The sequence below is a fragment of the Austrofundulus limnaeus genome, unplaced genomic scaffold (assembly GCF_001266775.1).
Source record: "Austrofundulus limnaeus strain Quisiro unplaced genomic scaffold, Austrofundulus_limnaeus-1.0 Scaffold22, whole genome shotgun sequence".
Taxonomy (NCBI): Eukaryota; Metazoa; Chordata; class Actinopteri; order Cyprinodontiformes; family Rivulidae; genus Austrofundulus; species Austrofundulus limnaeus.
Genome location: NW_013952424.1, coordinates 253,041 through 264,137, shown reverse-complemented (window position 1 = coordinate 264,137; position 11,097 = coordinate 253,041). Strand labels below are relative to the sequence as shown.

At 36.9% G+C, this 11,097-nt stretch overlaps 1 protein-coding gene across 4 annotated transcripts in view; it reads left to right on the top strand.

Moving 5' to 3' along the window:
• atg7 (ATG7 autophagy related 7 homolog (S. cerevisiae)) overlaps positions 1–11,097 on the top strand; it is an 89,781-nt gene that overhangs the window by 6,716 nt on the left and 71,968 nt on the right. For all 4 annotated transcript variants that reach the window (XM_014004108.1, XM_014004106.1, XM_014004107.1 and 1 more), the window contains exons 7-13: positions 1,566–1,712; positions 2,033–2,121; positions 3,335–3,456; positions 4,421–4,511; positions 4,615–4,759; positions 5,299–5,457; positions 10,051–10,245. In XM_014004108.1, the coding sequence (XP_013859562.1) occupies positions 1,566–1,712; positions 2,033–2,121; positions 3,335–3,456; positions 4,421–4,511; positions 4,615–4,759; positions 5,299–5,457; positions 10,051–10,245 (948 nt within the window). The remainder of the gene's footprint in view (positions 1–1,565; positions 1,713–2,032; positions 2,122–3,334; positions 3,457–4,420; positions 4,512–4,614; positions 4,760–5,298; positions 5,458–10,050; positions 10,246–11,097) is intronic.

Sequence of the window (11,097 nt, the reverse complement as noted above, 5' to 3'; positions counted from 1 at the left end):
TACTAATTGCAAATAAACATAGTTATTAAAGCAAATAATAATATTTAGCGATAAAACATTGATTCTCTAAACTTTTTAAATTAAAGGGGCAATATTATGTGTTTCTCAGGCATATATTTAAATACTATACTATAATAAAGTAACTATGTTACCTTCAGTTATGAAAATGCTGCATATATCAAAAATAAATTTGACATCTTATCATAGTCTATCTAAACACCTTGAAATTGGCTTCAGTCTCTTTAAGTACCTCATACTACTTTYAAACACTGTGGGGTGGGAGCCCAGCTGCAGACTGAGCTCCAGGGAGGAGCTTTGTAGAAATAGGCGGTGCTTTGTACTGCATAAATGAGTCAAAGCAACACTCTGGGTATGTTTTTGATGAGGAAATTATATTAATATAATATAAAGCTAAAAAAAAAGTCAACTTTGCATAATATCCCATTTAAATGTGTTGAATGATTTGTCTTTTGTGAAAGTTTGTTTGGCCAGTGACAAATTAAATTTTGCTTCTTCTAATCTTTCAAAAGCACCGAAGAGCTATTTTAAATTAGCTCACAAGCTGCTGGTTGGAGACCCCTGATGTAGAGTGTTTAGAGAGCAACCTCAGAGTGCAGTATATGTCAAAAACACTTATTATAAGAGAAGTTGTGTGTCTAGTCTAAAATATTAGTATATAAATAACATGGTTGATTGGTAGACGAGGCATGGTTACATGGTTGTTCGGCTTTCRTTTTCACATGCACCTTTCAWAGCCCCACTGTGCAGAGCTCCTGGGAAACCCCTCCTGCTGTGGTATATGTCACTGCACAGGGTTTCTTCCCACTGGAATCTTTTTTTTTTTTTGTGCAAAAAATGCTTATACCGATGGTTTAAGTATTAAAATTAATGTTGCAAAACATAGCTCTTTTCATTTTGTGAAAGTAGCTCTTAAGGAAAAAAAGGCTGGAGACCCCTGCTCTACATCTTATGCTTATAAAAATACTGTAGCTTATCTTACTGCAGTGTGGTCCTCTTCTTTATATCCAGATGTATATACAACTAATTAGAAAAAAGGCTAAGGCTAACATGACATAAGCAATTCTTAAGCTGTTGTATGTTCTGTTTTTCTTACTCGTCAATCCACTAAATACTCAACATGTAAMAAGAACACATTGTAAACATTCCATACATCAGATCCATCATAAGATGACACTTCATAAAATGTTCACATTTATAGCCACAAATAGGACATTTTTGGACTTGAAAAATAAGAAACAATGTGATAGAGGCTGTGCAGTGACAAATAAAGCAAGTGTGTAGTTTTTTTTAATGACCATCTTTACCAAAGGCAGACTGCTGGGAATGGGCAACAGCTCTCCACAACACTGCATAGAACATCATGTTTACAATTCTGTTTTTTAATGGTGTTTACTGAAAAGCTGATTTTATTTGCGTGAATCTCTGAATTAGTATTGACATTTAGGAAGAGCCTCTTCTGATTGTTTATTACCAATTAGAAAGTGCAGGTTTGTCTAACAGCGAGCAGACTTCTGTGCTACATACAGTAATCACCTCTATCTCAGATCACAGCCCTGCGGGAGGCATATGATGGCCTGTGTGTCAGCAGAGGGACCACTGCCGTTCCTTACTTCCTAATGAAATACACCGATGACACCATTCACATGGCTCCACTTGAGGAATGGGAGACATTTTTCACAGATACTGAAAAGGTTGTTACACGGAGACATTATTCTTATTAATTATTCTTGAAATATTATGTTGTGGTGTGTTTGTGTGTCTTTGTGCCAATATATTACCAGTTTAATTAAAAAAATGTAATACGTTTTCAAAGAATTGTGTACTTTTATTGATTGTTTATTGGTTTTAATTTATTTTTATTATTTGTTTGTACTTAGTTATTAGAAGACCTTTACCCAATAACTTCAAATTCAACTTTTCATGTTGTTTTATTGGATTATCTGTTTTTTGTATACACAAAAGCAGACACTCATTTGGTAGACTAAACACACCCTGTGTTTTTTTTTTCCAGGTTACTGTGGGCGTTTACGATCCGTGCACTCTATCTCAACATCCTGGCTGGCCTTTGAGAAATCTTTTGGTCCTCTTGGCTACACAGTGGTAAATAAAAACTCTGTGGGGTTTTTGAGTCCATGCAGGGACAGGATGAGGAAGTTCTTTACTCGTGCTGTAATTTATCGTTGTGAAGTACTGAATTTCACAAGCACACTGGGTTTGATGAATTAATTTGCCTGATTTTCTGCTCCATGTTAGTTTAGTCATCTACAGGAAGACAAGAATTATCTGCTTGACAAATTTCCAGATTGTGACGTGTTGCTTTGTGTTGTTCAAAAAAAAAAAAGAAAACTATATATATATATATATATAAAGAAAACTCTGACTGCAAAAGGAACAGTTTGGCTGCTGGTTACTCATAAATTTCACTTCAGTAAACCATCTCTGCTCATTTTCCAAGCTGACTGACTCAAGCTGTTGCAGAAACAGCGATGGTGCCTGTGAGCCCACACACTTTTTATTTTAGCTAAACAACTTTTACTGATATATTTACAGAGAAAATATTTGGGCGCAGCAGTGGGAAGTTGGTGCAAGTTGTTCGTTAAAGCTCAAACATRAGTCCTGGGCAGAGCACTTTCAAATATTTACTCTAGGGTCAAGAACAGATGGCAGGTAATAAAGGCATCAATTGTAAAATTATAGTTAAGTGTTCATCATATGAGACACAGAAGCTTTTTTGTGAAGACTTTGTCAAAAATCTATAAACTGTTGTTGGTCATTCATTGCTGCAACTTTACTTCTTTTCAACCATTCAGTATTCTTATAATCACACAGAGCCTATTGATATCAGCATTTGATGTAGTGCCTAAACTTTGTTATTGCCTAAAGTTAAATTTCCCATCCAGGTAAATTTAACAGCAGAGCCATGTCATAGCTGTGGCTCATCTGAATACAATATATTTTGTGTGAGGAGCTGTTATTTCTGTGACTAAAGTTCTCCTGACTCAGATTGAATGGATTAGATGAGTGAAAGTGGAATTTAATAGCAGTCATGATGGATCGCTTAGTCAGCTRCTTAAAAAGGTTTTGTGTTTTGTGTGTGTGTGTGTTTGTGTGTGATTTGAGTTGGAATTTTTAGTACCATATTAGGAGAACAGTGATGGTACTTGGCTTCACTCCTCTGAGTAAATTTTGATTAAGTGTGGGTAATAATGAACTGTATGTTTTATTTCATTTTTGTTAAATGATGTTTGAAACAAGTCACATTTTATCCAAAAGTACACTACTGTGTGTTAAAATTGTTTGTGTTTGTACTAAGGGGCTCTAAGCTGGATGTGGTGGAAGTGCTGTGCTTTAGGGACAGAACTCTGCAGGGGAGCCGCTCCATTCAACACAGCCTCATCTTCCAAGTCAAGCTACCTGAACTTCCCAGCACCTCAGGTGATCTCTGCTTCTTGGTGCACCACACACAGTTTTAATACGTCTGTCTCCGCACGTCCACACGTTTGGTTTTGTTAACCTGAATGTGKGTCTGTAAATTTGTGTGAATTTGTCTATATTGTTGATATGATATGAACAGAGTTTTAGGCCACTTACCTTTGAGAATGTCTGCTTCCATTATCCTCACAAAGCTTAGCTGGTTTTCTTTTGTCTGTCAAGTTGGGAAAAGAAAACAATTTAAATGTTAATAGCAGCAGAAGAAAGCAGGCTGCATGGTAATCTGTAAAGGTTTTTGTCCAGTTTAAGACTTTTTTTTTGTCCGTATTCCCTGTCAGCAAATCGTGGCTATTAATTAAGTCACAGTGAATGTATTCAAAAACTAAACCAGTTTTTCTGATAACATAGACATTTATTGTTGTTTTGAAGAGGATTAACCAAACCACCTTGGGCATACTTTTAATATGCATGGAGATTAGCATTGCCACTATTTAAAGCTTAAAAATGAAATAAAAAATAAGTATATACACCATTATTACATTGATTAAATTTCTAAGTTTACACATCCTATTAAAAAAAGAATAAAAAAATTGAGGTTCTGTTTTCAAATTACCCACTTATTTGTTTTGCGCTGCAAGAAAAAGTTTAATTTATTCACAGAAACAAATTACATGTATCAGATTTCATTTCAACAATTATTATTTAAATGTAAAGTGTTTCTTTAATTATGAAGTCTCTTATTTCATAAAATAAAAATATTTTTTATATTTGGAATTTAAAAGTTTGCATTGGGTGTTTTCTGCTTAAATAAATCCATTTTTGTTCTATCCTTTTTTATTGTTTACTGTAAATAAACTTGATGAGAAGAGGTAACCGTTGTAGCAACATGATTTAAATGACGGTTTGAAAACTATTGCCTGTCCCTTTTTAGCTGCAAAGTTGACTCTTTAAATGCATTTTATTTTAGTGTGTCCTAAAAGTGTTGGTTGGGAGAAGAACCCAAAGGGAGCCTTGGGTCCCAGGATGGTCAACCTGAGTGAATGTATGGACCCTAAAAGGTAAAAATTTAAAGTAAAAATATAAGAAAGTAACTTCACCTGGTAAAGATCTCTTACCAATGTTCAGACTAAATATTTGGTCATCTCTGTTTGCTGTTTGCAGGCTTGCAGAATCATCAGTTGACCTGAACCTTAAGCTGATGAGATGGAGACTGGTTCCTTCATTAGACTTGGACAAAGTTGTCAACACCAAGTGTCTTCTTCTGGGGGCTGGGACCCTCGGCTGTAATGTGGCCAGGACTCTCATGGTAAGGTTGGATTAATGAATAAAAAAGATGATGTGATGAAATCCACTTCTAAAAATTCATTGGAGTCTCAGTATTTCAAACCAAATGACTTTCTGGGACTGATGTACAAAATTCACGTTCTTCTTGCTGAATGTTTTAGCACACTGCATCACCAAGGCTAAACTTATTGGTGTGCCAACAAGGGTGTTGTTTAATGGTTCCCTGTTTCCATCCATCCATCCATCCATCCATCCATCCATCCATCCATCCATCCATCCATCCATCCATCCATCCATCCATCCATCGTCTTTACCCACTTCTTAAAACAAAATCAAATTATTTTTGTGGCAGGACATTTTCTTCTCATAGAGTGACTTTAAAAAAAGATTTTATGCAGCACAAAATAAATGAGAACTGCACCAACTTTTCATTTTGCAGCATATTTTCTGAAGCTTCTGACAAAGTCCTTTCTTTACTTCGTGGACATTCTGGAAAATGGAGTTGAAGTGCCTCCAATCATTGTACTTAAAGAAGACCGATATTTGTTTGTTGTTCTCCAGGGATGGGGAGTGAGACGTATCACGTTTGTCGATAATGCAAAGATCTCGTACTCCAATCCAGTTCGACAGCCGCTTTATGAGTTTGAGGACTGCCTCGGAGGAGGAAAATCCAAAGCTCCTGCAGCCGTTGACCGTCTTACCAAAATCTTCCCTGGTGTGGTAAGTCCAGTAATAATGTTTTATCTCTGGACTACATTACAAAAGCCACAATTATCTTTTCTTAATGGAAGATCAGACACTCCTTTCCTTGTAATCTTTGTCTTTTAACAAAATTGTAATTTATTCTTTTAAGTTTAGAAATAAAATGGTTTTATTTAGCATTTAACTCCTCTGCAGGAACTTGATTTGATTTGATTTATTTATTTAACAGGAAAAGATTATTAAAAATCAAGCCTGACTCAGCATACTTGCTGTTTTACAGCAGGTACCTGTTCTGCAGCACATAAAACACTCAGAATTACAGCATCACAATCACATCATTATACACCATAGACACAAAGACAAACAAGCATACCAAATTTCAGGAAGGCAGCATTTGCAAAATAAGAAGTCTAAATATGAGCACAACAAAAAGTGTCCAGCAGATGGCAGACAAGATTCTTCTTAAAGGGCTGTAGTTTTGAAATGGACTTTATGTTTTGAGGAATGTCATTCCATGCTTTAGTATAAACATAGAAGAAAGACCTCTGGCCGTAACAGTTTTTAAAAGTTGGTAATATCAGTAGTCCTTTTGTAACAGATCTAGTTGAATGACCACTTCCAGAATTTGATTTGGGCARCAATGCACAGAGAGTTCCATAATTGGCACCTTGGAAGATCTGAAAATATAAAAATTAATACCACTATACAAAACATAATTCTGAAAAGTCAAGGCATCAGACAATGAAAGAACTGTACAGTGATGAGTCCAACCAGGAAGTTTTTTATGAATTTTGTAAGCCCTGTTGTAGAGCCTAACTATGGGTTCTAAAACTTACTTTAACTTTTGCAGATGCATAAAACTGGACTGATACGGCAGTAATGTATTTCTCTTTGAATGGTCATATCTCAGATGTGAAAGCCAAAATGTGGAGAAAATGAGAAACCGTGCTCTCTGCATGTTAATGCTGCGGGTTTCATTACTTTTCTAATTAATGAGCGGGCTCTCTCAGAAAGATATTTTGTTAGATTAACAAATGAAAAAGCAGCCAATCACTCAAAGCATGATTCAGATATGGTATTATTCAGCTCGCTCATTATTAATCCGCTTGGAATTGCATCGATTGAGTGAGTATTTGCGATTTCAGTTGTGTGTGTACAGCTGTGCACGTTAATTGGTCATAGTTGTATAGTAGTGATATGAGACTGTGAATATAGTGCATTACTGCTGGTCATACGTCTTGATTGAACAATTTAATCTGACCCATTCTGGTACATTTCACATGGCCTTCTGTTACTAATTGCAAATAAACATAGTTATTAAAGCAAATAATAATATTTAGCGATAAAACATTGATTCTCTAAACTTTTTAAATTAAAGGGGCAATATCATGTAAAATCAACTTTTTTGAGTTTTAAATCATGTTATAATGTTATACTCTCATAAAAAAAACATGCCCAAAGCCTTGCTCTGACTCATTCATGCATGTTTGATAAATCCTGCAGCGTTTTTAGGCAGCCATGCTGAGGAGCAAAATGACAGGTGGGGACCAGAAACGCCTTTTGGTAACAGAAACGCCTCTGGGTTGTGTCCTTTTGGGCCAATCTCCTCCTCTGGGATGTGTCTTTAAGCTGGACTTCCTCATGGCAGACCCCCCCGCCCCAACTTTTCAAAGTTGTCCTTTATATCAAAATGTCTATTTTAGTTAAAACTTAGGGATTGTTCTTTTAATGACACAGGTGAGAGAAAAATCTCACAGCTAACAAGAGGTGATGGCTTCTAAAAAGTGCACCTTCATACAAATATCTCTCATGTCATCCTGCTCATATTGAAGGGTGTTTTTTCAGTTCTTTTTATTTTTTCCTCCTTTTCTTCTTGGTAGGAAATAGAAACTGATGGATGGGGCTGTGCTATTATTAGATGAACAACTGCATCCACGTTATCCCTTTTTGTCAATGTCAGTGTATTCCTGCTGGTCTTTTATTTCCAGGTTGCTGTTTTTTACAAACACAGGAGCATCAGGTGCAACAGACATCGAGGTGCCATAATTGAAGTGAGAGAATGTGGATCAAAAGGGGTCATAATGCTATAAAAGGTCAACGAATTTCACATTTTGTCTACGGACAAATCAAGTCACCCAATATTTCAAGTTAGCTGGTTGTGTTGGCACCAACAGCCCCCCCTCTTTTTCACGTGTAAACAAGATCTAAGATCTAACTGTGACATCAAAGGAGTCGGGTGAAAYGCGTTCCTTCATGAAACACTAGCTCTTTAATTTGATTAAAGAGTTTTCTACAAGCTGAGATTTTGTTTTTCCTTTCTTGGCTGCAGGTTATGTATGTTTGTTGTGGTAATTGGAATGTGATTGCCATCCACAGTGTGAACTCACTCCCCTGACTGCTTAGCAACACTTGCGTCAAAGTTAAATGTAAATTCAAGACTTAGTTAACAGCTCCCACTCTTCAAGTATGCTGAATGAAGGCAGAGCATCCACTGATTCAGTAAAATGCTACACTTCCTCTTATTAAAATCTTGCACTTCATTTTTTTGCTCTTTTCTGTCCTTGGTTTGAAATTACTCTTGACATTTCCATTTTCCTCACTGTCGCATATCCAGATCCTGCAGATAGATGTAATTTAACATTTTCTGTAGATAAGAAACGGGACTGAGACCTAAGTGAGCTTGTTTTACTCATTTAAAAAATGTGATTTCAAGGCAGATTTTTATTATTTCTATGTGAGAGCTTGATCCACTGTGGTTCATATTTATCACCTGCTGCTGAAGATGTAGCACGGCGATTGTGCTTTATCCCCTGACTTGTGTTTTCTTGTATTTGTTTGTCGGTACTTTTAGTAAAAAAATTAATTTGCCACTTAGATTTTAATTAAACTTTCAGAGATTACGGTATTTATTCAAGTGTAATACTTAAAATTAAATCCATAAAATCATCCATAAAGTTGGGGGGTAGTACTATACTCGGATAAATATTTTTACTTATGTATTTTAACTGAAATATCGGCTTCATTCACAAAATACCCGAGTCCGGAAATGAGACTGCATCATAAAAAGCAGTTGAAACAAGCTTACTTCTGACACTCCTCCGTACTTCAGAGTGAGAAAATAACAGATCCAGGCAGGTGACATAATGTGAAAAAAGGGGGAAAAAGTATTCCTGCACCTTAGTAATAATAGCGAACTAATGACATTAGCGTGTAACCGGGCCTCTCCTCGAACAACACCAAACACGTTCTTCTGTAATGGCTGCCGTCTACCGGTGTTCTGAAAAAGTTTGTATCCTTGAAAAAACATTCCCCCACCAGAGGGGACGCCTGCGAGTAGGAAGTAATCTGCTTTTCCCACACAAGACGGCCCAAATCTCATGTGAAGTCTTTGACTTTTGTGTTGGCGCCTCCTGGTGGACTATGTGTAAAATGCCAGAATTCATATGATGCTGCTACAGCTGATACACAGTATATTTTTTGTCAAAATACCTTTTAGTACAAATGTTGTTAAAATAAAATGAACAGTCCAATTTTCTTTTTACTGATATGTATAAAGACTGCAAAGGCTGAAAAATCTTGAAGTCTGTATGAAATTGGAGGTAGTTTGAGGATTTAATTTTTTATGATTTTTAAGCTAAATAAGGGGGGGGTCACATTATACCTGAGATTGTATGATACACGAATAAATACGGTAATTACTTGTACATTTAAAGCTGATTAAGATGGCTACCACAGCTAATTGAAATTAACCAACACAAAAATGGGTATAACTCCCTCAGTTTCACAGATATTGAGCTACATTTTGTGTGGTAGTAGCTGATAGTCATCCACATTATGTAGGAGTGCCAAAACCTCTTGTGAGGWCTCACAATATAGTATGACATGGCACATAAAGTTGTTTACAAGTTTTGAGCAAAACATCTTTCACAAGCTCTTAGTTTGAAACGTTTGCTTGAAAGGCAACAGGCAGTAAAGGAATGCTAGGCCTTAAATTCTTTTCATGGTTTTAGAAACATCAGTCAGCAGCAGAAAAATAAAACGACTGATTTGGTTCAAGATTTTCATTTTTATTTCCAATATTTGAACCAGACTACACAGAATTGAAACAGGCAGTGCTGTTGGTGTCCAGACTAAATCTCCAACATATTTCAAAGTTCTCAAGGACTTCCTTACACTTAAAAATTCACGAGTTTTAGTTGTGTTATAGTTTATTTTTTTACCACACAATAAAATTAATTGAAAAAGGCATCTGGCTCTGGCAAGAGTGAAGGTTCTCAAAGTAAGTGAACATTCCCCATGTTGTCTTCAATGACTATTTTTGTATTGTTGCATTTTTTCATTTTGCATATGCATACATTTTACACAGAATAACCACTCTCCATTACAGCTAAAAATAATAAATCAAAATTTCTGCTCAGCCAAGCTGTCACTGAAGCCTGTATTGTCCGAGACCCAAGCCTAACAGGGTCACTGATTACAAGTGGTGTATTTCCACAGAATACTTCTTTAATGTAGGTTATCAAGGACACGAGCTCAATTTCAGTTTCTTGTTATTATTATTTTTTTGCCTTTAATAACAATTTCTCTCTCTCTCTTTTCSTTTGCTTGCAGAATGCAGAGGGTTATAACATGAGCATCCCAATGCCCGGCCACCCAGTGAATTTTTCCCAGGCTACTCTTTCGCAGGCCCAGAAAGACGTGGAGCAGCTGGAGAAGCTCATTTCAGAGCACGACGTTGTGTTTCTGCTCATGGATACGAGAGAGAGCCGCTGGCTGCCTACAGTGATCGCTGCCAGCAAGAGAAAGGTAGGAAGGGCCGGCGCAACGTGCGCTGCGAACGCTCGCCAATAGAGTTGGGGTGCAATTAAAGTTCCACTTTTGATCTTTTACATCCAGACAATGACTGCTATAATGACATGCAATGTAAAAAGGAGACACCTGCAGTGAAGTATGCCCAGCGAATTATCATAATGCTTTGTGAACCCTTTTTTTAGCCACTTTTCACTCATTAGTTGGTATTGTATATAAGCTAYGTGCTACCCTTTCACAGCTCTYGTCACAGGAAACAGCTGTTTTCAGCTAAAAGCTCTGATGAATGCAGTGTTCTGCACCAAACATCAGATCAACAAATGTAGCCATGTRGTGGTCAAACATCAAGCGTACACTGTCCTCCTTTGCCTCAGTRTGATTGTTGGTGAATGAGTACAATACAGTACACATATACTGTAAAGCAGGGATGGGCAACGGGCAGCCTTAGGGCAGTTTAATTACATTTGGGTAGGTGTGCAGCGCTATTTGGCCCTGTGGTAGCATCAACAAAAAATTGTTAAGTTGTCCATCCCTGCTGTAAAGAGTGCATCTATACTAGGGCTGGGCGATTATTTAATCGCGATTACCGATCGAGAAAAAGTTCAGGTCGATCACGGTGATCAGCTGTGAGCCTCTTACTCGATCAAACATGGCGGAAATGTGTGCGACAACAGCCAATCAGAATCCACCTTCTCCTGCTCCACTTCTGTTTATAAGTTACTAATGAAATGTGGACGGAATCGCAGAATTAACCAAAGTAATCAGTATAAAACACTGAATCTCACAGAGTTTGCTTATTTGGGTGAGTTTCTGAGGTATTTTGGCCGCTGTCGCTTCCTGTACCTGCTG